This window comes from Micromesistius poutassou, assembly GCF_964030765.1.
Source record: "Micromesistius poutassou genome assembly, chromosome: 1".
In the NCBI taxonomy this organism is placed as follows: Eukaryota; Metazoa; Chordata; class Actinopteri; order Gadiformes; family Gadidae; genus Micromesistius; species Micromesistius poutassou.
In genome coordinates this window covers 2,265-30,000 of record NC_140271.1, presented here as the reverse complement: position 1 = coordinate 30,000, position 27,736 = coordinate 2,265, and the positions used below count along the sequence as shown (strand labels likewise).

Sequence of the window (27,736 nt, the reverse complement as noted above, 5' to 3'; positions counted from 1 at the left end):
AAAGTAAACAGGTTGTGGGCTTTTACATCCCCCCCTTAAAAATTATATTTTATCCTTCCAAAACACGACCATAACTCTTCAGAAATGCATGGTGATGACTTCCGGTTCAATGCCTGGACCTGTACTTAACACTCAATACTCAATACTTAATACTCAATACTTAATGGAAGCACTTCCCGCTGCAGGTCCATTTGTTTGTGTGCAACGAGGAGCGGGACATGGAGACGGCGTTGAAACTGGGCGCCACGGGGGTGATGACGGACTACCCCACGCGCCTCACCGACTTCCTGTCCCGCCTCAGGCCGCAGGAAGCGGCGGACCTGCGCTGACTCCGACTCTTCTTCTCCGAACGAAGAAGCTTAGCGACGACGCTAAGCTTGTTAATGCTTAGCAGAAGTAGCCCGGCCCGCGTTAGCGCGTGCTCGTCTGTGAGGCCGCTGAATAGAGTTCAACCTGGATGAATAAAGGTGAAATAAAACAATGTTGAAATGTGAGAGAAGCACAAAGACTAAAGGTTCCTTCTTTTGAATTAAGGACGGGTTATTCCCACTGTGCGTTCTGTGGGGCTCTGGAGTGGAGAGAATGCACCCAGTGGTTTTGACGGGAAGGTGTACTGGTTTGACTGGTTTGTTTTGAGGGTTGGGCCTTGATGATTTTTTCTGATAAGAAAATAAACATGAGGTCATTGTGGATTTTGTTATTCAGTCTTAGTTCTGTGGCGCAGTTGACCGTCCTAAAGAACATCCACGCTTACATTTATGGGAGAAGAGTTAAAAAACATCTGAATTATCACAATCACGCTGTCCTCAAATGATTCAGTTTCATCTAAAGTTAGTATTTCCATAAGCACGTTATCAAGTAAAAGACCTGTTTGAGGTCTAGCACTCTGGCGACATGAGAGACACCTTCTGTTGACCATAGAGGCGTTTATGTGCACAATATACCGGACGTCTTCTGAGTTTCCCCTTGGTCAAAGTCTGTTCACATTACTGTGATAATAATCAACCAGCTCCCTGCTGGAACAAAGCAACTCTTTTTCTCACTGGGCTGGCTGTGCATTGCAGTGTGACAAGTGAGTTTATACAGTGAGGTGTGAGCTCATTAATCGCTGTTAATCTCTGCAGCGCTGACATTACTACTCTTACGACCACAGGAACAAAGTTCTGTAAGGTTCTTTAACAAAGAACTACTAACAACACCATTCCTTCTCCAATTAAAACGCATTGCTTTTGTTATTACTGTACTTCTAATCTTTTCTATTATTTAAAAACACAAATTCTTTGGTCGTGCAGAAACAATATGGTACAGGTGAAAGTTTCACTACAATATTCAGACTGCTGCTCTTTGTACCTCCGAGGCCATAACAAGACACGCATGTCAGGTCCGCGCTCATTGGTTGACCTATATTCCGTCCATCAAATCCTCGATTGCCATTGGTCGGCCGGGATGTGTTTTGCAGCCAGTGGCGCAGACGCACTTCCGTCAGTCTGTGTTTTGGTAAACAAGCATTTTTTTTTTCTCCCGCCACGGCCACGAAAATAACATTTGTCGGAGCGAGACGACGTTGGAAATATTAATTACATAACGACATCGAAGTGCGTTTCGAGTTGGACCAGATCCGTGAGCCGCGGGTGCGAGAAGGGGCTGAGTGAGGGATCTGCTGGAGGGATCGACTCCCGAGCGATCCTTTATGTGTGGATCCGCAGCGCATGGTCTGCCCCCCCCACACCACCACACCAGGAACCAGCTTCCCCGCAGGGTCCCCGTGATTCTCCAGACGGCTTCACGGTCCATCGGATGACGGTCAGCTAACCCCGCGAAGCCCCACCGTGAAGACCCCGCTATCCGGGTGAAGACCCCGCTATCCGGTCAGTATGAAGCGAACCAGGAACCTCCTGCAATGCGCATCTGACCTCGCTGCTGCCTGCCTGCAGCAGGGGGGGGGGGGGGGTAGATGGTTACATGCATGTTGGGATCTGAGCTACAGCACATGTCGGGATTGGTGGTGACATTAAAGCGTGGAGGGGGGGGGTCGCGTGTGACCGACTGTTGTTGTGGTGGAGACCGAGACATTGACTTTGCAGGGGGTCGCATGTAGTACACTAAAAGGCCACAAGGGAAATGTACTAATCCGGGTTTCGCACATTAGAGTAGACTAAAATTAGACAGGCTCATGCTCTTATAGGCTGTAGTACCGGCCGCCCGACAAGGAAGGTACATTGTGGGATTAAGGTCGTGTGGCAGTCGACCAGAGTCGAGTATGTTCACGTATACAAATATGAGGCAGGTGCACTTAAAGATATGAACCCTTTGTGATTAGACTAATGGATGTGGAGAACGGTGATGTGCGGTACAGAGGCCTACAGCTGGTCTGCTAGGACTCTACTCTTACTACTAAGGGTGAACTGTTTATAAAGTTGGAGAATGCTCAACATTTACATTCAGGGTATTTATTAAATGTTTTGTTTTCCGGTCAAAGGGGTACTTTGATGACAAAATCACAAACAACAACTGTCATAGAGCATTGCGATGCCTTTTTCTATGGCAAGCATGTGATAGATTGGTCAGGTCTTTGACACAGTTACATTTACATTGAGGGCGTTTAGCAAACGCAATCACTAGATTAACCCATTCGCCGTATACAGAGATAGATAACAACTCTTTGTTTTGGTTTCGTAAACAAGATGATGTGTTGTCAGGGCTCCCTTGAAAAAGAGGCTAAAGGTCTCAATGGGACTCACCTGGATAAATAAAGGTTAAATAAAATAAATAAATAAATAGTAAACAAGAAGAAGGATTGGAGAAGCTCACCCATGCATCGAGTATTCCCGACGCATGGGCCCGTATGTCAGGAGGTATCGCTGTGTGCCGCGTGTCCGTTCTCATCTCCCTCGTCGCCCCCTCAGACATGGTGAAGCTGACCAAGGCCAAGACGTTCCAGGCCTACCTGGACTCGTGCCACCGGCGCTACAGCTGTGTCCACTGCCGCGCGCACCTGGCCAACCATGACGACCTCATCTCCAAGGTCAGTCGCCCCCGCCCCGCCCCGCCCCGCCCCGCCGCTCAGCCCGCCGCCTGACCTGATGGAGAGCGACCGTCACCATGAGACACACACACTGCACACCTCACTGTGTGTGTGTGTGTGTGTTTGATGATGATGATGATGATAATAATGACGTCACATGGATGTGCTGCGCTCAAAGGTGTTTGTACACAGGCCCAATTTACCCCTTCATCCAGCTAAAACTAACCCCTTCATCCGTCTAACTCCTTCATCCAGCCAACCCCTTCATCCAGCTAAAACTAACCCCTTCATGCAGCTAAAACTAACCCCTTCATGCAGCTAACCCCTTCATCCAGCTAACCCCAGCTAAGCCTTTCATCCAGCTAACCCTTCCACATGTTGGCCAGCAGAAGAGGTAACCTAACCCTCCTTGAAGGAGCAGCGATGTGTACGGCCACGCCCACGTGGAGTGCGTTGGGGCCTCACGGTCGTGACCTCACAGTCGTGACCTCACAGTCGTGACCTCACGGTCGTGACCTCGTGGTTGTGACCGCACGGTTGTGACCTCCTCTCTGTCTTCTCCAGTCTTTCCAGGGCAGCCAGGGACGTGCCTACCTCTTCAACTCTGTGTGAGTATCTCAGAGCGGCTCCCTGCCTCTCGTCTCCCTCCCCCACACCTTGTCTGTCACCTGTTCAGACTCCTCTGCGTTGCCATGGCTCCCTCGAACCGTGTCTGGGGTGGAGGGAGGGAGTTCTCTGACCCACACCTAGTGAAGATAATGGATCTAGCATTCACTCTGACCCACACCTAGTGAAGATAATGGATCTAGCATTCACCCCGACCCACACCTAGTGAAGATAATGGATCTAGCATTCACCCCGACCCACACCTAGAGAAGATAATGGATCTAGCATTCACCCTGACCCACACCTAGTGAAGATAATGGATCTAGCATTCACCCCGACCCACACCTAGTGAAGATAATGGATCTAGCATTCACCCCGACCCACACCTAGTGAAGATAATGGATCTAGCATTCACCCTGACCCACACCTAGTGAAGATAATGGATCTAGCATCCACCCTGACCCACACCTAGGGAAGATAATGGATCTAGCATTCACTCTGACCCACACCTAGTGAAGATAATGGATCTAGCATTCACCCCGACCCACACCTAGTGAAGATAATGGATCTAGCATTCACTCTGACCCACACCTAGTGAAGATAATGGATCTAGCATTCACCCTGACCCACACCTAGGGAAGATAATGGATCTAGCATTCACCCCGACCCACAGGGTCAAAGGCCGCGTTGAATGGATCGTTTGTCAAACCCTGTCTGGTGATAAACACCAGCAGTGGTGAGAGCGGTTGAGTGCTGAATGCGTGCTAGTGTCAACATGACGCCAAACAGCCCAACTGGACAAAGGAAGGACTCCTCTTTCAGAGTCAAATTCCCAGAATAAAAGTCATTCTCTAACACGCGTGCCTTTATAATCCCCTAGAAACCAGCAACGTTTGTAAACAGTGAATCTATAGTCAGGGCTTTATTTAGCTTTTGTTTACACAACCAAGGTTGCGCAACGCAGTAAAAAAACAAAACAACAGAATGGACCTTGAAGTGAGATGTCATCCCCAGTTAGTCAATCCCTCCCTGGGTGAGTCTCCCCCCCTCCCTGGGTGAGTCCCCCCCCCTCCCGGGTTAGTTAACCCCCCTCCCTGGGTGAGTCCCCCCCCCCCCCCCCCCCCCCCTCCCTGAAGGACCCTCCGCCTTTCAGGACAACAAATGTATTGTGATAGAATGACTAATTCCAGCCTTCTAAATCTAGCCGGGTTTTGACGTAGATTATTATTATGTCAACAAAAAGATAAAGAAAGACATTCTGCTCCTTGTGAAATTTACGTCACGCTGTCGACAAGAGAGAGAGAGAGAAAGCGAAACCAAATCAAAACAACACGGAAGGGTGCTGTTAGATAGACGCCGCTGTGTGTCTCTGAGCGTGCTCTGTGGGCGCGTTGCAGCGTGAACGTGGGCTGCGGGCCGGCCGAGGAGAGGCTGCTGCTCACGGGGCTCCACGCCGTCGCCGACATCTACTGTGAGAACTGTCACACCACGCTGGGCTGGAAATACGTGAGTAGCCCCCCGGACCACGTTGGGGGGGGGGCGGAGCGATTTTTTTTATCGAATCGCGGTTATTTCGACTGATATCGCGATTGCGATCTAGTGTGCGATTTTTTTCTTTTTTAAAAAGTTCCTTATGATCTGTATTATTCACTAAACAAGCAATAAATCGTTCTATAGATTTATCGGAAGCAATCAACGTATAAACTGCTCTTTGCTTTAGGCCAGGCCTTTGTGTAGAGATGAATTGATGCATGAATTGATATTACAACATCTTTATTTAACTATTGGATTGTAAAAGAATCTGATCTCCAGTCAGTAACGGAAACAAATCCGAAAAAAGGAATCGTCTCAGCCTTTGCGATTTGCAAATCGCGTTCTAATCATTGCGATGTCAGTTTGAATTTGAGTCATCGTTCAGCCCTAGACCGTGCGCAGAATGCAGCTGGACACCCTTTCAGTCTTTGACCCAATGTTCACCTCTCCCTTCCCCCCCCCCCCCCCTCCCCCCCCCTCCCTTCCCTCCCCCCCCCCCAGGAGCAAGCGTTCGAGCTGAGCCAGAAGTACAAGGAGGGGAAGTTCATCATCGAGCTGTCCCACATGATCAAGGATAACGGTTGGGACTGAGGGCGGGGCCTCGTGGGGGGGGGGGCCGCCCCCCCTCAGAGCTCCACCCCCTTTCGACTTTAAAAAAGGGTTTCAGTGTCGCTTCATCAGTAGCTCCGCCCACTAGCCGGCGCTCGCGCCATGCCCCGCCCCTTTCACCTCCTACAGCTTCCCCCGAGAGTAGCATGTGATGCGAGATATATCTCTATATATATACCCTTTCACCGTCCGTGTGTATTGTTATGTCCAACGACCACCGGAGCACATTTGCTTGTCTTGACCTAATTCAATAGTATCGCTGGGACCGGGAAACGCGTGAAGGACCAGTGAGTGAAAGACTGGGTGATGGGAGACACACACACACACAAGGTGTGTGTGTGCGTGCGTGCGTGCGTGTGTACGTGCGTGCGTGTATGTATGTGTGTGTGCGAGCGCGCGCGCGTGTAGAGTGGATAGTCTCACTCTGCAGGAGTGAGGTCATCTAAGGATTTAAAACATTGAATCATTTAATCTTCGTACAGGCGGATTCAAAACACAGGCTTAGCTTTTGTCGTTTAGCTCAGGTGTGGTGGCGGCGGTGCAGCTCTTCAAGGCCCCGCCGGGGGCGGATACTGTGTGGGTCCGCCGTGGCCACCGTGAGCAGGTTCACGGGGATATTCTGTTTTTTGTTCTACTTTTTTTTTTTTTTTTTCTTCCGCATTGATGTTTCGTAATCAAATATTTTTTAAATCAAAGTGTATTAAAGGAATGTTTAAAACGGGGGGGGGGGGGGGGGGGGGGGTTCGCACTGCGGCAGAGCCGACATGGAGCGGCGAGGGTCGTCGTGGCCGTGGGAGACCTCGTTAGGATGAAGTGTCGCGCACCGCCGCCGCCGCCGCACAGACCACAGACCACAGCCTCCTCTGGGGAACCGAAGATACTAGAACTCTTTTACTCGTGTTGATGTCGTCAATCATAAATCATGTGAGTTACATAACATGGAAGAGCAAGTCACCTGATTTTGTGAAATCGGTTAAGACCGCAAATGTTTGGAATTTTGCATATTTATGTTGATTTTTTTAAATGTCGGCTACATTCATTAAAGTGGATATTTTAACCAACACTTTTGTTTTTCATGGGATGCCGAGAGGTGTGAAACAATATATCTAGGATTATGATGTGTTGTAAACCTGTCTTTTGGGAAATCATGCAGGCGTGGAATTTCTGATCCTGATGTCACAACTGGGCCTCTAACCACAACCTATACCTTTTAGTTATCGGAGTGACAGTACATCGAGTGTCCAGCAGGGGCCGCTGTTCGCGTGAAGGTCGTGAGTCCGACCACTGAATATAGGGATGACAATATGTGGATCGCTGCAACATAAGAATTATATGAATGACATCAAATATTCATTATTATATACACATTTATACATCGACTCTTTTTGCATGTTGCGTTGATGATTCGATTCCGATGTGATGGAATAATACGATTTTTTTTTTAATGTAAGAGACGGGAGAGAACGGAATTTGAAGTCCCATGATGGAGCTCCTGTTGAAGTCACATGACGGTGGAGCTCCCGAGCGCCTGACGACAGTCATGTGAACACAGTGTAGACCTCAACCCTCCATGAGGTCCACCATGTGTTGGGGACCTTTAGAAAACCCATGTTCCCAAATGTCTGGATTGTGCCATCAAAAAAATACAAAATGTCATTTGTTTTTGTGTGAATCAACCTCTATTTTAAAAAGCACAATAGCGCCATCTAGCAGGCGTCGACGGGTACAACAGCATTTGACCTCTTATATCGGGTAAATTATAACGTCACGATGCCTCTGTGTACATGCCCACATAAATGGATGTCATCTCAAATAATTGTACGTTTATCGTCCTGGCTGGTTATAAACCGATTTGAGGCGTGTGTGCACAGTATTCCGATGCAACATTTCAACTACAAGCAGGTGACATGCAGCAGAACATACCAACTAAACCCGTCCGCCCATGAATAAACCACCTGGTACCTACGCGTACCGCCACGGCCGAACCTCGTGTTCGGTCTGTTCGTTCCGTCGGTTAAACAACATCGGAACGACACGAGAAACCAGCTGAACCAAACGAGGCGAGGGAAAAAAAAAAAACACGACTGCACTGACATCGGTCCCCTCCGTGTCCGCCACATGGACTCGTCCACCATAGCGGATCATGTGACTTTTTCCATTTCGCCATTTTCCTCTCTGGTCCACCGGTGGTCTGCATCAGCTGTCCGTATCTCCTCTGCTAGCAGCTCGGCGGCCCCTTGGGACTTCAGGACCGACACGACGCACTCGCAGCTGAACTCCGACCAACAGAGACGATGTCTTCCGCCAGCCCCGAGTACGCCTCGTTCTTCGCCGTGATGGGAGCCTCCTCGGCCATGGTGTTCAGCGGTGAGTCTTCAGCCTCCTCAGGCCCTCCGTGGAGCCTCCTCGGGGGGCCTCTTCGGCCATGGTTTTTCAGCGGTGAGTCTTGAGACTCCTCAGGCCCTCCGTGGAGCCACCTCGGTCATGGCGTTCAGCGGTGAGTCTGAGCCTCCTCAGGCCCTCCTCCGTGGAGCCACCTCGGTCATGGCGTTCAGCGGTGAGTCTGAGCCTCCTCAGGCCCTCCTCCGTGGAGCCTCCTCAGGCCATGGTGCTCAGAGGCGTTATTATTCTGTTGTGTAACCCGCGCTGTGTGAGCTGTGCTGGGATGAGGAGCGTGTACAGGAGGTGATTATTCAGGTCCGGGCTTACTGTCACACACACACACACACACCTGGCGGCGATGAGGCGGGGGAAGGGATCTGGTCCAGCGCGTATGGCGCGGCTCTCACATCGACCTCCTGTACGGTTATTTTCGGTCGGAGGTCATTGGAAGCACGGATCCATCTACGTGCCATGGACGGTTGTGTTAAATGGTTCACTGGTTGAATGGACACGTGACGGCTGTCGACGTCAGGCCTGCTGGGCGAGCGAGCCTCCTAAAGGCCTCCTTCACGTCCACGACTCGATTTGAGGACCTCATTGGGAAATGGGTTCTTGTGATTCAATGACATCTCCGACCGAAGGCAGTCTGGTTGATCGGGTGTAGAACGGGGCCGATATAACGAGCGGGTCTGTGTTGCGTGTCGTGTCGCTCGCAGCTTAAAGGCGCCCTCTCCACGTGATCACGTGAGGGTCCAGAGACGCGGATCCTGAGGCAGCAGACTACGTCGAGGAGTTTAAAATGGGAAACGATACGCTTTTGCAGTTCTCCTTTTGGCGTTCAGTCATTGTGCTGACAACATCCCATTGGCTGGCCGCGGGTCACATGTTCCCCTGGTCCCGGTAAGGCTCCTCCACAGGGGGTCAGGAGACACGCAGCCTCGCACCGAGACGGCCCACCTTGAGGCAATAAAGCTTGATCATTTTACCCCCTGGAAGAGAACTGACAACATCTGGACAAATGATAGGCTATTCTGATGCCTTATTTGCTGCACCGTAGAGGAGTGTAAATAAGGAACTGGTATTTCTTCCGCCACACCTAAAAAAAAAAAAAAAAAAAAAAAAGGGTATTATGAATGTGAAGTTACATGATCAATGGGTTATACGCAATTGTTGCTGTACTTTTTTCAGAGTGGTTCAGCCGTCCGTGGTACTGAATAGACTGGTGTCTCATGTCTCTCCTCCGTCTGTCCTCTGTGTCTCCCTCCTGCTTGTCTCTCTCTCCTGTCTCTCCTCCCGGTCTGTCTCTGTCTCCCTTCTCCGTGTCTCTCCTCCGTGTCTCATGTCTCTCCTCGTGTCTCTCCAGCCTTGGGCGCGGCATACGGCACGGCCAAGAGCGGCACGGGCATCGCGGCCATGTCGGTGATGCGTCCGGAGCTCATCATGAAGTCCATCATCCCCGTGGTCATGGCGGGGATCATCGCCATCTACGGCCTGGTGGTGGCCGTGCTGATCGCCAACAACATCTCTGAAGCCATCACCCTCTACAAGTAAGACCGCCCGCCACATCCGGCCCGTGAGTCGGACGCGCGGGCAGGCTGGACGTTTAAAGAGTCGCGGGGGGGGGTCAGGGGACTCAGTCGTTGGTGTCAATCAAGGCTGAATGTTTACGATGCTAGGCCCTGGGCCGCAACAAGGTGTTACACACAGATACAGACACGCCTCTTTCTGTTAAACCGTCGGGTGGTGCTGTGTTGGGGTGGTGTGCTGTAGTGCCTGGCACGTGCCACCAGAGGTCAGTCTTTGCTGGTGGACCAGCCAGCTGGGCTGAGAAAGCGAATGGCGACTGCAGCATTACAGGACTGGTTATGCAACGTAAAGACGTTGCGTGTATATTTATGTATTTATTTAAATGCTGATGACCCATAGGAGACACCCACTAGACAATGTCATACATGCCACAATGACTTCCATCACCTGCAGCTCAGCTTTTAGGAAGTATTTATAGAAAAACCTCCTTCCTTCCTAACATAAGGATGTGACCCCCCCCCTGTTTCTGTTTCCCCCACCAGGAGCTTCCTCCACCTGGGGGCCGGCCTCAGCGTAGGCCTCAGCGGCCTGGCTGCCGGCTTCGCCATCGGCATCGTGGGGGACGCGGGCGTGCGGGGAACGGCCCAGCAGCCCCGGCTCTTCGTGGGCATGATCCTGATCCTGATCTTCGCCGAGGTCCTGGGTCTGTACGGGCTCATCGTGGCCCTCATCCTCTCCACCAAGTAGAGGCCCCCCACCAGAAGATAAACCATCATCCATTCCACCTCAACGCAGCAAGAACAAACAGGAGACTTTCACCTCATTCCAGAACAGCCTGCGGTCTGATGGGTGGTGCTGGGGGCGGGGTTAGGTCACCAGCACCACCCAGGTGGTGTTTCTGCTGCTCCGGTCCGTCGCTGGCCTCAGGCCTTGTACATCTCGACGGGCGCTAAAGTATTTGCCGGGTTTGTTTTGGGATGATGTGTAGGCGGTCTCCGAAAGATTCTGGTGTGTTCTTGCCTGTACAGTGGTCCAGATCCTTCCATCGTGAGTGTAGTTGACCCCCCCCCCCCCCCCCCCTCCGTCCGTCCGTCCGTGCTGTGAGTGACTCTGTTACCCCTTCTCTCTAGCCTTTTCCTACTCCTTTTTGTTCTGGTTATCATTCTAAATGTCTGAAGAGCTGGCTGTACCAATCATGCACATTCTTTTCCTTTTTCTATTTGTGGTGTTTTTTTGGGGACCATATTTAAATCACATTGTGACCTGTCAAGACATTAACTATTTTTTGTTTATTTTTTCACTATTTATGAATTCTATAAGATTTTGAATTGTTAATGAAACTGTTTAAATGGAAATAATGTTTATTGAATACCCTATATGCATATCCATATATAAATGATCTGTGTATAGTTAGGTGAGATGCACTCTGGGTAAGTGTTCCAAGTGCTTGAATTGCTCTGAATGTCGTGTGGTCTATTTGAGAAGTCCAGGTGTAAAATACAGTACAGTTAACTGAATTTGTTTGTGTGTGTGTGTGTGTTTGTTCTACCAGATCTGAGTGTGAATATACGGTGTGCAAGTGGAAAATTATGTTTATGACTTTGACATTCTCAAACACCGTTTACCTGTAGTGCTGCTGTCTTGATTTCTGTTCAAGGTGAGAGCTTGCTGTTGGGCTATGCCTGTCAGATTTCCAAATAAATCTCAACCTCCTTAAGCCTGACGGTTCAACTTTGTCTCTGGGAAAGTATTGCACGATGAGTAGCTCACTCAAGGCCATCACAAAAGGCCATTAGTTTGACCTTCAGTAGTGCTTTCAGACCCCTTCCTTGAGTTGATTTCAGAAAGGGTGTAATCTCCCTGCAGGTTGATGGCAGATCTTCTGGGGTTGAGGAGGCACTGAGAACGTCACTGTGACCAACTGACCACGCCGACTGGATGAGTAGGTGGACCGGGACCACGTGATGGGGAAACCCTCAGCCTCTCCCAACCTCTGAACAGCTTTGGCCTGTTGGGGAAAATATAAAGCGCCCAACACTGGCTTTCCCGTGATCGCACAAATCTTTAAAGCCAGCAAAATACACAGAAGGCCTCTCGTCTTTCTGAAAGCTTTCTGAAGCTTTAACAGCTTAAACAACAGAATTGAGAGAGAAAAAAAAATTAAAAATTGCCATCACTATCAAGACACAAGATGGCTTCAAGCAGTGCCACGCGTCGGGGGACCGCGGGGTCGCCAGCCCAGTGATGGAGGTGAGGGGGGTCCACAGCCCAGTGATGGAGGTGAGGGGGGTCCCCAGCCCAGTGATGGAGGTGAGGGGGGTCCCCAGCCCAGTGATGGAGGTGAGGGGGGGTCCCCAGCCCAGTGATGGAGGTGAGGCCGGGGTCTGGACATCACTGACCGGCTTCTATGTGTCACTAAAACAGTTTGTTTAGAAAAATGTAGCATGAATCATACTACATTTTTCTCTGTCGTTTTTATCAATCTTTTATTGAGTCTCCTGAGCTTTTCTTTTACCTGCTGGTTTCACAGCCTCGCAGCAGGTATTTTGGCCTCTTCTGGGCATGTTGGGCGTAGTTATAGCACGTACCCTGCCACTATCAGGCTCATCAATGCTCAGGCACGCAGCAGTAAACCTGTTTTGAATGCACTCAAACACAAACACTTTATGGGAAGTTGCAATAGCACAATCGTTTTATGTTTTTACTGGTTTGAATGATTGTGTCATTGTATTTTATGTACTGTATGTACTGTGCATGTATTGCCTTATTTTAACCTGTGTGGCATTAAGACAAATTCCAATCAACTGTGTTGACATGGCAATAAAAGTTATCTATCTATATGCCTGCTTGTAGAACTAACCGCCATTCCAAGTCTTTCATCCCCTCTACAATTCGACTACTAAATGCTCCGTAGTTGTGTATGTGAATTTGTTGTTGGTATGTTACTGTATGTACAACAAGCTGCTCAAACAAATTGCCCCTAGTGGGATTAATAAAGTTGTATTGTATAGGAAGGGGCCTGGGCGCCGTGCAAAGACGTTTACCACAATATTTGTCTGTTATTTTCAGTAAGGTCATCAAATGAGGCGTGCCAGTTGGGGCAGTTGTGCAACTTGTGTAACTGACACTCAACAAAACCTGGGGTGTGTTTGTGGGGCATATAAAGGAGGAAACGAAACTCTGGAACAGCTATCAGAAGGCAAAGAAACAAAACTCAGCAACAACTATCGGTAGGTAGGCTAATGTTTGTTTTGTGAAAGCTGTTTTACATTTTCTGAATCAAGAAGGTGATAAATTATTATTTAGATTAATGCATTTCTTCATGTCTGCATTTTATTAATACATTATTTATTACTTTCATTGTCAACCACTCAGTTTCACAATTTGGCTGGAGTCAATAACCTGTAGGTTAAAACATCTCTCAGCCGCCGACATGCAGAAGCACGGGACCATGCTGTCTGCTTTGTGGATTTTGCTTCTCCATGTTTCTCCTCTCGGATCCATGAAATTTAATATTTTCAGTAAGTATAACTACAATTCCACTACTTAAAATGCAAATAGATCAAGAGACTATCAGTAGTTTCTTCTTTTAATATTTGTTTTGTTCCCTTGTTTGTTAGGCCTACTGGGAAAATGTCTCAATTGATCACCAAATCACTCCCTGGTGGTTCATTAATCCGTTTTATTCATTCATAACGTGAAGTGTCGGGATGTTTGCGGTCTCTCAAATACAACCTCAGTTATCTTTGTGCTCCAGAAAGCATGAGGAAGCTGCCAGAGGTGGGCGATATACGGTTGGCGGGCGCGGAGACCCCCTCCCAGGGCCGGGTGGAGGTCTACCTTCACGGAGAATGGGGAACCGTGTGTCACAACGGCTGGGATCTGCCCGACGCGCAGGTGGTGTGTCGTCAGCTGCGCTTCAGCGGAGCCGTGTCTGCCGCCGCTGGAGGAACGTTTGGCGAAGGTGGGCCGTTCTGTTCTGATATTATGTCTCCACCAGGGGGGGGTGGCGCAGCATATTTAGCAAAAGCAGTTATCGCAGTAATAAGAGTTTAACCGTGACAGTTCCCTTTTTTGAACAACTCTGGTTCCAGAAGTCAATTTCCCATTCATTTTCTCCATTGGCTCTTCAGAAAATCGAAAAAAAAAAAAAATTGTTAGCATGGAACCAAGCCAATTATCGCAGGAATTATTCGTGACCGTAAAACATTGGATTCCGAGCAAAAAACGATTTGGAAAACGTAAGAAAAGGCAGAGTAAAGGAACTACTCATCCCATAATCCATTGTGGACCATTTCCGACGACTTCCCCAACCGAAACGCGCTTCTTGCATCTTTTAACTGTTGTCATTATTATAGTGTTTATATTGTTTATAAAAGGCTTGTAATATATATAAACGATATACACACACACACACACACACACACACACACACACACACACACACACACACACACACACACACACACACACACTCTCTCTGCTTCGCCCTGGATGATTATTTTAGATAATGACCGGCAACGTTCTATACATTATCCCGCTTATTACACGGCTACTTGCCAAAACGAACAATTTTTTTGTACAATTTATTTGTTACCAGCATTCGCAGTGTTGACCAGCAGAGAACTAGTCCGCCAAAGACGTTGACGTCACTTAGCGAGAACGCTGGGGTTGATAAATGACCGGACTACTTGCGGAGTGATACGAAATACGTGAATCCACTTTCCTTGACAGCGGTCACTATATGCTTAGCAACGGTCAATTGTCGAAAAATAACTCACCACCGGAAGTCGGGAAGGCCCATGCAAGTGAACGGAGCGTTCTGCAGCGTTGAGAAGGGCCGTGTAATCAAATGTATATAGTGTCGTCATCGACATGGTACGTTCCTTAACTCACCGGCTCCACCGGTTCCCGCCGAGCCTGGTTGCTAAGAGACGGTGGAAACATAAGGGATTCCGTTACTTACGTCACTAGCCTTTATCCTGCCAACATTACTATATAGCACTGCTATATCATATTTATTTTTATTTTATTCTTTCCACCGCGCCATAGTAAGGAAATGATTGGTACAACGCGTGTCAGCTAGCCAAGCCAAACTCACCACAACCCTGTAGGTCTTGTCTTTCAAGCTGGTCCTCACAAACACTCCAGTCCAGTACGTGGCCGGACTTGTAATGTAATGGTTTAACTTTTCACCCATATGGACACTGTCATCTCATCTCTAAAAAACCGCATCATGTCAGCAAGGGACGTTCGTTCGCTCTGTGGTAAACGATGGTGTTCAGCGGCAGCAGTTTGACGGCAGACGGCTTGACTTTCGCGCCGGCGGTAAACGTTTCCATGGTAACAGCGAGCTCCACCAATCAAAGACGTCGTGTTACACTTTACCATTGTGGGTAGTGCATTAAATAATGTTTTTAAATGACATTGTGAATTAAACTTGTTTTTACTAGTAACCAGTCAGGAGGGGCCTTTGGGAAATCTGACAATTACATCAGAAATAAATACATATATATAATTTTATCCCACCAAACCCCAAAATACCGTAATATTGTTTTGTTACAATACAACGGCATTGGATAAGATTGTTTATTTATCAAATCAAATCAAGCCACTATTGACAGTTCATTTCTCAATCATATTTTAAGTAGAAACTGTTCTTGCTACTTGGTTTGGGTCGATTACCGGCCATTGTGAACTAACAATTTCTAATTTTAATACATAGGAACCGGACAGATTTGGCTTGACCGGACGAAGTGTGTTGGCACAGAGAATTCTCTCTCCAACTGTTCCTACAATGGATGGGGATTAAGTGATTGCACACACAAGCAAGATGCTGGAGTTATTTGTGTACCAGGTAGATATCAGAATTATTCAACCATTATGGCAGTAAAATACTTACAATAGTGTTTATTTCAAGTGGTCCTCAACCTTTTTCTATAAGATACTGCAGTATTCCAAATTACCCCTGGGGGTACAGAACCACTGCTTTGGGCTACACTGTACATTTTGAATACTATAAATGTAATCTTTCTCTACACTTTAGGCACTAGTGAGAACTATGTGGACCATAGCCTTGAACTGGCGGAGGATTTTGGGCACCTCTTTGACAGCGAGGAGGGCTGCGACTTCCTGATCAACGGACACACTTACACTGGCCGTAAACAAGATGATGGGCTTTTGGAGATGTTCAACACAACAGTGTGCGCACACAGGATGATCCTCTCACGTTTCCCTGGCTTCAAAGCCTCTACTGACGTTGCGGAGGTATCAATTAATCTCACCCAGACGTGCCGTCCTCATCTACCCATGTTCATCAGGTACGGGCCTCACAGCACCCCGTGATGCTGATGACCGTAACGACACTGTGTGGTCTCCCATCACCCAGGTAACCATTTTGGTATCTGCCCCGTGTACTCTTAGGTACGTGTACACCCGGAAACTGGAAGTAACCACGACTACAGCCGAGTGTATCCACCGGATGGCGTCGCACTTTGGAATGAGGAGGTTGATGGAGGACGCCGGGCGCCTCTTCACCAGGCTCCTCCCCGAGGACGGCTCCTTCCTCACGCAGGTCTCCTTCTACGAGTACTCGGTGGGCGCGGGCGACCGGGTGCTGCAGGAGAACTGTCTCCAGTACATGGCGTGGAACTTCCAGAAGCTCAGCGCCTCCAAGGCCTGGAGCTCGGTGTCGGCGGAACTCCTGAGGGCCCTTCTGTCCCGCTCCGACCTGGTGGTGCCGGGCGAGGCCTTCGTCCTGGGAGCGCTGGAGGCCTGGGTCTCCCAGGGGAACCGGACGAGCGGCGAGGAGCAGCGGCAGCAGGCCGCCTTGTTGGCCCTCGTGCGCTTCCCTATGATCCCCGCCACGGAGCTCTTCAAGCTACAGTTCACCTCCGCCCTCTACTCCGCCCATCGGGCTCTGTATCAGGAGAGACTTCTGAAAGGGTTCCAGGCTCAATCGCTGCCCTTCGGCACTCTGAAGAACAGCTCCACCTTCGAGAGAAATGACCGGGATTACCAGCCCAGGATTTACACCGGCCCGCCCTGGGGCGTCGCTTATAACCAAAGCGTAGAAACCGTCCGGCGTAACGTAGAAATCGTCTGGCGTAACTACCCGGTCAACCGACGTGGTGGATATGGAAACTATAACTACTACACGCCAAGTCCGTTGACTAGTAAATCTCACAGCACACCTGTCCACACCAGCGCTGTCTTAGCGGACAAATTGGTTGACTGGCAGCTGAACCTCTTCAACAAGCAAAGCGACTGTTCAAACTATGGTGTGCGGTGTGATTCACTGCCTGCAGCCAGAATGACAATGTCCACGCGCAACTTCCAGTACCAGGGCAGCATCCGCTACAGCAACCGGCTGCTGTTAAGCTGCCAAGGAAGATTCATCTTCCACATTGTGGACTTCAAGGATAATTTTGCTTATGTGCCTGCTGGCAAGAATGTAACATACCCCTGCGCCGATGAAGGGTATGGCTACCACTTTGTGGTGAGGCCCGAATACATCTGAGCCAACGCCTCTCATGGTGGTGGGGGTGGTGGGGGATGTTAGATTGGTGATGGGCAGCCATAGTTGTGTTTACATGCAATAGCCTTTATGTTTGCTGCCTTGGAGAAGCGGTGACGGTTTCTCTGGGTTCGTTCTTGGTTTGGTTTTTGTCTGCCTCTCGTCACTGGGATCAAACCCTACTTAACTCACGAAAAAGCCAACGCTGCCTTTCAATGAAATGCATCAAGATCTCTTAGTGAAGTAACTCTCATTAGTATGTTCATGTTTGCTTTGAAAACCTTCAAATAAAAATCAATTCAAATAAATCTCTAGTCTTTATTGACCATCATGTACCCCAAAGATGTCCTGACATCTAGCAATTTAGTTGTTAGCTGCAAAGTTTATAATTTTGGCTAGTCCTCATCAGAGGGGGGGGATGGAGTGGACAAGTCCTTCTGAAAAATATGTTGTCCCCCCCAATATAAATTCTTTCTACATAAATTATGTAATTGAGAGCATATATTTAATATAGGCTGACTCCAAATATTTCACACATAAACACAACACTTTTGAGCGTTTTTTTATATATTCCCCCTATATATCCTGCACAGTATATGGTATCCTCCATAGTATATGGTTTGAACCGTTGCATATACTATTAATGGCTGTGTCTTATGGAAGCTCATTTTATACATACGTTGGTGATATTATTGATGTCCTCCTCTGAGTTGTAATGTGTTGTTCCTGTGTTTTAGTGACATCCCCGGTGGGCGTGTCCACCAATATGTATGATGGATAGATAAGCAACATTTGCCTATCCAGTCTACTGGATAGGGTGGTAGACTGATCTATCCAGCATGCATCTAGGTTGACACTAGGGTTGCAGAATTCCGGGAATTTTCAAAGTTGGAAACTGTCCATTGGAATTAACGGGAATTTATGGGAATTAACAGGAATTTATGGGAATTAATAGGGAATTTACAAAATTGAAGGTTGGCTCTTAACAGGGGACTTAAATATAGTTGGGGAAAATATATTTTAGCATAATATTGATTAACACATCGAGATTTCATGCAAGTAAACTTGAATATCATGCTATTCCTCAATCACGCTAGCACACTGCTTATTGAGACCATGCCCCCTACATGCACTGTGCATTCCTCCATCACATGTGCACTGATGACTTCTAGAAGCCTAGACCACACTTTTGAACCCAGAGCATATTTAACTCAGAATTCATGTTTTTGTTCTTCAATGAAAGAATAAAATAATTAGAACTTGATAAAGTTCTACTTACAAATAAATCTGTTAAAATCATGTTTTTTAAGTGTGTTATTTTGCATGGATGTGTACTTACCGGTATAACAAAAATATATATATATTTATGCTTGGATATGATACCGTTTGATTAAATTACCCTCAATTCCCAGTTAATTCCCATAAATTCCCATCATTTTCAGATTTTTAATATTTCCAAAATTCCCCAGCTTAACTTCCCATGGAAATTTACCGAAAAGTTTCCGGAAATTGACTGGACATTTTCCATCCCTTTGCAACCTTGGTTGACACGCCCACTTGTGATGTCACTACAGCACAGCGAAGGGCAGGCATGTTTCAGATCACCTGCATTTGAGCGCATGCATACGCACTTCTCGTAGTTTGAACAAAGAAGATGACAACGAGTTAATTCAAACCAACTAGGGCAACGTTTTGATATATTGAGGTGAGTGTCTTATGTCCGCATTTATTTGAGACCAAATGCACAGAAAAGCAGACGGAGGGAGTTACCCTGGAAGTTATCACCAGCATTTCTGACGTTTTTATCCCAGAATGCATTATGTTATGCGAGGCAACGCAACACATGCTTGATCTGAAACACGCCTATTGTCAAACGGTTTGATGAGTAATCAAATCAATTAACGAAAAAGGTCCTGATAATAATGAATCACACAGGTGAGCCAATCACACAGGTGACTCACCCCGTCACCACAACTCCCGCCCCGAGCAGCATCCAAACAAATCTGTCAACATGTACGGTCCCCATTTACAAATCCACATGCCCCAACATGGTCATCATGACATTCGGTGGCCGCTTGCAAATTTCTGAGCAATTACGAAATTCAGTCTGTTTTTTTATGGTAATTACGGCTTACGGGAAACAGTTGCTCAATAACAGACTGTTGACACTGTACGATGACAAAGCCCCCCCCCCCCACCTCCAGACAACAGAGTCACGGACAGAAGCGCAGAGGAAGTGAGTCGCCCACCTCACGCTCACGTTCGCAGCAGCTATTGCGTAAAAGCGAAAGTAACCCGACTCAATTCGGCCGCACCCAACAATACCATTATGCGCTGACAGACTACAGACGCACTGCGCAGGCACGGCCCGGTGAATCACAGGGCCCGGCAGCGGACCGCCGCCAACATCGTGGAACCACCTGACCCTGAAGACCCTCCACCCCCGTTCAGCTCAACCACCAGATGTTTTCTCTTTCTCTTTCTCCGTGCCAGTGATCCTCCATAGAGGCCAACATCCCTGACACTGATTCACCGTCTCACCACTCATTCACCCATAAACTCTTTAATGGTTTCAGGGGAATTATGGGAACTGGGGCCGTGGCCTGTGGCGAGAACACGCTAACAATGGTGCGGGGCGGGGGAACCGGACAGGCGCCTTTGCGCGAAAAGGTCGAGGTCCAGCCGGAGGAGGAGGAGGAGGAGGAGGAGGAGGAGGAGGAGGTGGAGGTGGTCTCGGTTTCGTGGTCAAGCCTTTTTCCCCTGATGTCATGTCGGGTGGGTGTCTTTGTGTTTGGAGAGAGAGAGAGGGAGATAAGGAGAGCGAGAGGGAGAGACAAAGTGTGGGGGTGGTCCGTGTCAGAGGATATGGGTCATGGCCACAAAGCCACCGGTTCCCGCCAGGATCCCCCTTTTTTGCCGGGCAGTTCCTTGTGGGGGTATTCCTGGCGCCGGCGAGAGTGTAATTGAGGGGTGAGGAGGCTGACCGGTGCCTGAGCCCCTCCGCTGTTTGAAGGTTGCAGCGTACCCGGGGGGGGGGGGGGCGGCCGACACGCCCGCCCTTTCTGTCTCCGTGGACGGATCCACCCTCTCGCCCGCCAAACCAGAACCTCATGTAGACACCGTCACCGTCACGCAGATCGAAGTGAGCGTAGCAAACACAGTTTGAGGGGGAGGTTCACAGCGTGTGGAACAGCAGGTCCCGTTCATGTCACAGCCTCGTTCACGGTCCTCTTAAAGCCGATAAAAGCGAAGATGCACTCTATTCCGTTCGATCTTTTTTTTTTTTCTTCGGTGCTTCCCCCGACGGCGGAGACAGCATCTGCATCTCCTTTGACTTCTGGTAATGAGAGCCATGGGTGGGCTGGGCCGTACGGTGGGTGGGTGGGTGGGTGGGGACATCTCCTGGCTCGCCTCCCAGGAGCTGGAGAACAGGGTGGGCAGCCGGCCTCAGCCTCCCCCACATCAGGTCAACAACGCAGGGCAACAGGAGCCGAGCTGTTTGGACCGGAGTCTGTCATTCCCTGGAAGATAGAGAGTTCACTTTGAACCCTGAGGGCATGGAAGTGTCATCAATTTCATCAATACACCCGTGGCTGTTTCACTTCCTCTTGTGTGATGCGTCTGGATTTCCATGACACCCTGCTACTCCTGCAAATTCCCGTCACGAGCAGCAGTGTGACGCAGAACCCTTCTGAAGCGTGCCATTTCCAGTAGCGGATCGGATCCCTATCTGCCCGGCTGCGCCACTTATGGTGCAAGACATTCCTCTGACGATGAACGTCAACACCCTGTCCATTCCCGGGTACTGGGAATGAGTGGCAGAGGGAGGTCAGGCCCAGTAGGCCGGTACTGGTATCTGGTTCCATCCAGAAAGGACACGCAAACGGTACACACATGAAGTACACACACAAAGGACACGCAAACAGTACACACGTGAAGTACACACACAAAGGACACGCAAACAGTACACACGTGAAGTACACACACAAAGGACACGCAAACAGTACACACGTGAAGTACACACACAAAGGACACACAAACAGTACACACATGAAGTACACACACAAAGGACACACTCTGAGATTACCCTCCAGTGTGTCCCCCTCCCTCCAGCCTCGGGTTTCTTCGTGGAGACTTGTGGAAAAGCAACCGAGCAAAAAATGCTAAATTGTGGAAAGAGTGGAAATATGTTGTGGAGAGGCCAGCGGGGCCGGGCCCCGCCGCCAGTTATGATGTAACGGAGAGAGTCCACCGTAACAGACACATGTAGAACGGAGCGCTCGCTCTCTCTCTCTCTCCTCGGCCCCCTGCACAATTCATTAGCCTCATTATCTCCATTAGGTCTCAGTGTGATTACCCTTGCCTCCCTCCCCCCCCCCCCCCCCTCCATTTCTTTCTTTCCTTGTATCTTTTTCCATTGTTTTATTTACTGTTGTTATGTTTTGTGTCGGGGTCTGTCTATATTGTCCCTGTTTGATGTGTTGAATGTTATTTTAACCATTACTGTACAGTGTCCTTGGGTGACATGAAATACGGTTTGAATAAAATGTATTATTATTATTATTATTGTTATTATTATTATCAGCCTCTCGGGCCGGGCCCCACGAGGGAAACCTCAAAGCCACACTCCTTTCTGAGCAAACCCAAGAAGGCATCCACCATTTTTGTGGTGTGACTCATGGATAAATTAAAACTGTGAAATAAAGTTAGTACCTATGTCCTAATGTTTCCTTAGGATAAGGAAGGAAGCTCTGACGGGGCCCAGCCGGTAACTATCATCAAAACAATGATCTCACTGCTAACTTTTTTTTTTGGTCTTCTCGTTTATCAACAGGTAGTCGCGTGATCCAACGGTCCGAACGTACAGTAGGCGGGACCTCTTCCAGTTACAAACCAATCACGGATCCGAACGGACACCAGGCCGGGCACCTGATTGGTATGTAGCGGGAAGAGGTACCGCCCCATGTACGTTCGGACCCTTGGATGATCTGGCTGCCATTACCTTATCAAGGCTTTCTGAACCTTCAGCTCCTGAAGGGGGAGGAGCTTCGCCGGACTCGGTTCAATAAAGCCGAGGACTCTGCGCACGAGAGGAGTGTTCTGCCAGACGCTCCCGCAGTAGTGACATGATCTAATACACTTTAATGTGTTCAATACATCCTGCTCTACCAAGTGGGTCTGGTCCTGCGGTTATTGTCTGACTTTATTAAGGGTGAATCCGGGAAAGTGTTTAGTGTAGCCTGTACTTTAGATAACTAACTTTTTCTTGAGTTTATATTGACTACTTTAAGTAGTGAATATATATATATCTCGGAAACCACCGTTGTTTCTAAAAATGACTTGGACAGTGAACGGTTGCTTGGTCACCCTGGCCATCTTGTTCGTCTGGCGGGTGGAGGACTTTGCAGAAGCCTGCAGCTGCTCGCCCGCTCATCCCCAGCAGGCCTTCTGCAGCTCGGACGTCGGTAAGTCTCCTTATCTCTCCACGTAGGACCTTCTCTTTTCTTCATCACGTATTTAGCCAACGCATTGTAAGGCAACATACAGAACAATGCGTCTTATTTTTGATAGGTCAACTGTTGAACTAGTTTACCTTAGCTGTGTTTAAAAAAAAAAAAAAAAAAAAAAAAAAAAGGGGGGATGCAAATCATGCATCTTTTTTTTTATTTTATTATTATTTATTTTTTTATCTCTCCGCTTTCCCATGATTGGTCGCACACATGTATGATGCAGACGTCATGTGGACAACAGATCCATTGGTTCACTGGCCGTCCCGTTGTAAACTCTCCCTCGGTGTCCCTCGCCCGGGGGGGAATGTGCTGCATCAGCATTTCCGAGGCCGGAGCAGAATTGACTTGTTTCCACTCTCCCTCTGAATCCTGGAGCGGAGCGGAGTGACTTTGTGGAATTATGAATGAAAAGGAACGCGCCCCACGGTACCACCTCTGTTGGGTAAAGCTCCCAAAACACCGGATGGAAGAGGGCAAGCATTTTTTCCAGATGCCTGGATACTTATAATATGTGCGTTGTTTCCTAATGGAGCACCGATGCCAGCAAACATCGCAACAGTAACCAGCTTGTCTAGCTGCTGTGTCCGTTTACGTTGGCCTGGCTCGTCTCCGCTTTGGCGTGGAGTGAATGTATGTGCACAAAAGATGACTTATTCGTTTCCCTCATTCGCTGCCTTTGGATGGTGAGCCTATGGATCTGTTATCATAACTGTGTGTGTGTGTGTGTGTGTGTGTGTGTGTGTGTGTGTGTGTGTGTGGTGTGTGACTTCCTGCTATTACAATATCCAGATGTGTGCAGCCGTTGGACTCAGTCGGTTTAGCAACTCACTTCACTGAAAACCCGACCTAACCCACAAGCATCATTGTTTTGGAGTTCAGTTAGTGGCACAAGGGAAAACAAGTCTTTTAAAACCTTAAAATGGAACAACCCCAGCCAGATTTCCCATTTTAAGGACCTGGAAGCGGTGTAAACAGGAACGACATTAAAGTTCATTACTTTCTTTATTATTTATAACGCAACGCGCGTTACCTAACTTAACGTTGTTATTTGTCAAGTAAGGGGAGTGTTTCCCCGACAGGGGACTGTCAGGGAAACGGTACAGTTACGGAGTTCCCGCCTCCCACCCTGATGTGGTGTTTAAGTCCTCCGAGACGCATTTGTCAACCCTGCGTGAAGGGTGTTTTGCTCATATGGATCAGGAGGCAGAGCGGGGATTGGCTGGTAACCGGAAGGTTGCTGGTTCGATCCCCGGCTCCTCCTCCTCCTAGCTGAGGGTCGAGGTGTCCCTGAGCGAGACGCCCTCACCCTGACTGCTCATCCTGACCCGCTGGCTGTCGCCCTGCGTGGCTGACTGACACCGCCGTGAATGTGTGCATGAATGGGTGAAACTTTTAGGCGATATTGTGAAGCAATGTAAGTGGCCACCTAGTTATGGCTCACCATGGCTGTGCTGGAGGTGGTGGTGGTGGAGGTGGTGGTGCTGCTGGTGGTGGAGGTGGTGGTGCTGCTGGAGGTGGTGGTGGAGGTGGTGGAGGTGGTGGTGGTGGCGTCTGTCCGCCATGCAGTGAGAGTCATAACCCGCTTAGCGGACAAAAAAGTGACATTTGTTCTTCTTCCCGTTTTTTTTTTTTCTCCAGTCATCAGAGCAAAGGTCGTCGCCGTGAACAAGGTCGACGTTGGCAACGACGTCTACGGGAATCCAGTGAAGCAGATCAAGTACGACGTCAAGCTGATCAAGGTGAATATCCAAACGCCTTCCTTTCCGACGTTGTCGTGGTGGTGAAACCATGCACGTCTTCACCTTGGCCTTTTTTTTTTTTTAAATCTGCTGCCTGTGGTCTCCTGCTAGATGTTCAAAGGGCCCGTCATGGACATTGAGGCCATCTACACTGCCCCCATCTCGGCTCTGTGCGGAGTGACTCTGGACATGGAAGGCCAGATGGAGTACCTCATAACAGGTACGCCTTACCCCCCCCCCCCCCCCCCCCTCTCACGCACTTATTGTATGTTTATACGTCCTGACACTTAATGCACGCACTTACTGTATCTTGGTATTCACATTTAATCGTTCATAACCAATATCACACCCACAAAAACACAATTACTTTTTTAAAATGTTCCGAGTGCCCCCTGCAATCGTGCAATCGAGAGCACCCCCAGGAGAGACACTGACTGAAGAAGAACCTCCCAACCATCTCGTTTTGTTCTCTCCGTCCATCTCTCAGGTAAAGTGGAGAGCGACGGCAATGTGCACGTGACCCTGTGCGACTTCATCGAGCCCTGGGAGGCCATGAGCCCCATCCAGAAGAAGAGCCTGCCCGAGAGATACCAGATGGGCTGCGACTGCAAGGTACCAGGAGGGGGTCCAAGCCCGGAGACGGCTCACGGCCAGGCTGAACGTCTCCCTATGTCATATGTTCCACTTTCTCCACCCTTGGCTTCTGAAGAACAGGGATAGTGGATAGTGGATGGGGGATGGGGGATAGTGGATGGGGGATGGGGGATAGTGGATGGGGGATAGTGGATAGTGGATAGTGGATGGGGGATAGTGGATAGTGGATGGGGGATAGTGGATAGGGGATAGGGGATAGTGGATAGGGGATAGTGGATAAGGGATAGTGGATAGGGGATAGGGGATGGGGGATAGTGGATAGGGGATAGTGGATAAGGGATAGTGGATAGGGGTTTGGGGGTGAGGGGGCTTTAACTCACACTCCAAAGGTCATGGGTTCCAACCCCAAGGTCAGAAGTCTACCTTTAGGCATACATGAACAAGAGGTCTAAACCCTGCTTATCAAGGACCCGTATCCAAAGGATGTCTCTCTCTTTCTCGCTCTTTCTCTTTCTTGCTCTCTTTCTCTTTTCCTTCTCTCCACTTTCTTTTTCTCTTGTTTTCTTTTTTCTCTTTCCCTTTGTCTCTTTTTCTTTCTACCTGTTTCTTTGTTCTCTCTCTCTCTCTCTCTTTTCTCTCTCTCTCTCTCTCTCTCTCTCTCTCTCTCTCTCTCTCTCTCTCTCTCTTCTCTCTCTCTCTCTCTCTCTCTTTTCTCTCTCTCTCTCTCTCTCTCTCTCTCTCCAAAGTGTGACCTGTATAGCGGTTAGACCTCTCGACCTCCTATTCCTCGGTTGGATCAGACCGCTCCACCACCACCCACCACCACCACCACCACCCCCACCCCCCCCGCCCGTCTGTCTGTACTCTCTCATAACGCCGCGGCGGTGTCTCCTGTGTGCATCAGATCACCCGCTGTGAGACCGTGCCCTGCTCGCTGCACTCGGAGAACGAGTGCTGTGGACCGACTGGGTGATGGAGAACCACATCAACGGGCCCCAGGCACAGCACTTCGCCTGCATCCAGCGGCGCGACGGCTCCTGCGCCTGGTACCCGGGGCGCCGCCCCAGCCCAAGAAGGACTTCCTGGACATCGAGGAGCCCTAAAACCTGCCGCTGCCGCCGCCGCCGCCGCCGCACCACCGCCGCCGCCGCCACCCCACACGGACGCCGTCTAGAAATACTTGATGATTCCACCAGTTTGTTTTTCTCTCTCTCTCTCTCTTGTTTTTGATGTCGTCGTCGTCGTCGTAGGAAGATATTGTAGTATTGTCCAGGTTAGAAATGTGTACTTTTTGTAATTTTTTTTTTGGGATACTTTTTTTAAAAACTTTTTTTACTTACTTTTTTTTTTTTTTTTTTTTTGTAAGCGAAATAAAGTTAAATCGAAAAAAAAAGGAAACGTAATGCTCAAAGCATGTTTTCCGTTTAACACTTTGAAAGAAATTAATGGAAGAGTTTGAATCTGATACAGAAAGGTTGGCAATTGCAGTACGCTATTCAGTGGACCCAAAGATATTTAAATGAATGCATATAAGGTCATTTTAGCATACAAATGATGTGAATCAAACTTACACATAATTCAATTTGGATTGTAATGCTTAATAGTTATGGTAAATGATAAATAAACTGGCCTGCATTCTCCTCTGGGTTTGACAGCAGTGCTAAATTACACAAATAAAATGGAAATTAAAATAATCGTTTCTCTTGTTTGGAAATATTAGGATCTCTACTGTGATATATTAAATTAACCTGATACAAAATTCTCCGCATTCGAAATGTACGTATTAATTTCAACATTGAAAGTGCCAGTCACTGCAGAAATGCCAAGGGTTTTTATGCCAATAATGTTTTTTCCATGTTTTCGACAAACACATATAATGCACTTTTACCACGGTAGCAAATTCAGTTCAAGTTTCTCAGAGCAGGGATTAATCTGTCTCCGTTTTGTATTTCTGTGTTATTACACACGTCATATGCATGTAACGTGTGATTACAGTTGTTCAGTGTTGGGTTACGATCACCTTTCTATCTTGTCATATACCCCGATAACCAATAATGTTGTGTAGAACCACAAACATTTCTGTTTAAAAAGGCTATGCTGTTGGCCTACGTTTCATTTAGTGGAATGATGTCTTAACACTTTTAGAAGAACGATTTTGGAGAACCTTCAACATGAACTGAAGCCTAAATGTAAATGTTTCACATTAATTTACATACGTGTAAAATATTCTTTTTTTTAACCTTTTTATTATAACATGTAAAAGAACATTGGACAAATGAACTGTGCTGGTTTCACATGAGATATTTTAAGAGCAGGCAGTGATTGCATGCATGTCTGTTAATAACTTAAATAATACTTTCAATAAAAAATAACCTTCACATCGTTTGACCTTTTTCTGACCCTCATTGTACGATGTCTGACTTGCAGTGTGTCGGTCCTGACTGTAGTAGGCTACTTGGCAAAAAGATTTACATGTAGGCTACTGCCAACGCTAGAAATGTTTATGTAGCAAGCTCGTCTACTCTACTCCACTTGTGAATGAAGACATGATGGGGGCCCCGCAGAGGATTGGAATGACTGGAAACGAGGCCATGAATGTGTGATGAACCCACATTAGGAACATTAAATAAGCCTACTGAAATAACGGAGAGCCGAAGTCTGACATGTAATCTCACGCCACCTACAGGCCACCTCC

At 48.3% G+C, this 27,736-nt stretch overlaps 3 protein-coding genes and 2 pseudogenes across 6 annotated transcripts in view; all 5 read left to right on the top strand.

The window, feature by feature from the left end:
* The window catches only part of LOC311381284 (lysophospholipase D GDPD1-like), a 2,396-nt pseudogene extending 2,067 nt beyond the window's left edge, over positions 1 to 329 (top strand). Inside the window, exon 4 of the transcript XR_014684313.1 lies at positions 186 to 329. The product of XR_014684313.1 is annotated as a lysophospholipase D GDPD1-like (transcript). The remainder of the gene's footprint in view (positions 1 to 185) is intronic.
* Positions 330 to 1,497: 1,168 nt separating this feature from the next.
* On the top strand, positions 1,498 to 6,476 carry ypel3 (yippee-like 3). Its single transcript, XM_084488847.1, has 5 exons — positions 1,498 to 1,868; positions 2,907 to 3,025; positions 3,590 to 3,633; positions 5,029 to 5,137; positions 5,666 to 6,476. The coding sequence occupies exons 2-5, from the start codon at positions 2,909 to 2,911 to the stop codon at positions 5,753 to 5,755; spliced, it is 360 nt and encodes a 119-aa protein (XP_084344973.1). The 5' UTR covers positions 1,498 to 1,868; positions 2,907 to 2,908; the 3' UTR covers positions 5,756 to 6,476.
* Positions 6,477 to 7,940: 1,464 nt separating this feature from the next.
* Positions 7,941 to 11,405, top strand: LOC311342404 (V-type proton ATPase 16 kDa proteolipid subunit c). The gene is made up of 3 exons (XM_084467243.1): positions 7,941 to 8,140; positions 9,519 to 9,702; positions 10,225 to 11,405. The coding sequence occupies exons 1-3, from the start codon at positions 8,068 to 8,070 to the stop codon at positions 10,427 to 10,429; spliced, it is 462 nt and encodes a 153-aa protein (XP_084323369.1). The 5' UTR covers positions 7,941 to 8,067; the 3' UTR covers positions 10,430 to 11,405.
* A 1,418-nt stretch (positions 11,406 to 12,823) lies between these two features.
* LOC311378814 (galectin-3-binding protein B-like) lies at positions 12,824 to 17,370 on the top strand. Of its 2 annotated transcripts, none has more exons than XM_084488270.1 (6): positions 12,824 to 12,912; positions 13,058 to 13,203; positions 13,440 to 13,646; positions 15,408 to 15,539; positions 15,729 to 16,002; positions 16,106 to 17,370. In XM_084488270.1, the coding sequence occupies exons 2-6, from the start codon at positions 13,116 to 13,118 to the stop codon at positions 17,199 to 17,201; spliced, it is 1,797 nt and encodes a 598-aa protein (XP_084344396.1). In that variant the 5' UTR covers positions 12,824 to 12,912; positions 13,058 to 13,115; the 3' UTR covers positions 17,202 to 17,370. The 2 variants fall into 2 exon arrangements, with proteins under 2 accessions (XP_084344396.1, XP_084344397.1); XM_084488271.1 differs by having other exon boundaries at positions 12,896 to 12,916.
* A 4,946-nt stretch (positions 17,371 to 22,316) lies between these two features.
* LOC311349436 (metalloproteinase inhibitor 2-like) lies at positions 22,317 to 27,419 on the top strand (annotated as a pseudogene). The gene is made up of 5 exons (XR_014684312.1): positions 22,317 to 22,663; positions 24,347 to 24,447; positions 24,559 to 24,667; positions 24,935 to 25,059; positions 25,946 to 27,419. The product of XR_014684312.1 is annotated as a metalloproteinase inhibitor 2-like (transcript).
* Positions 27,420 to 27,736: the final 317 nt, after the last annotated feature.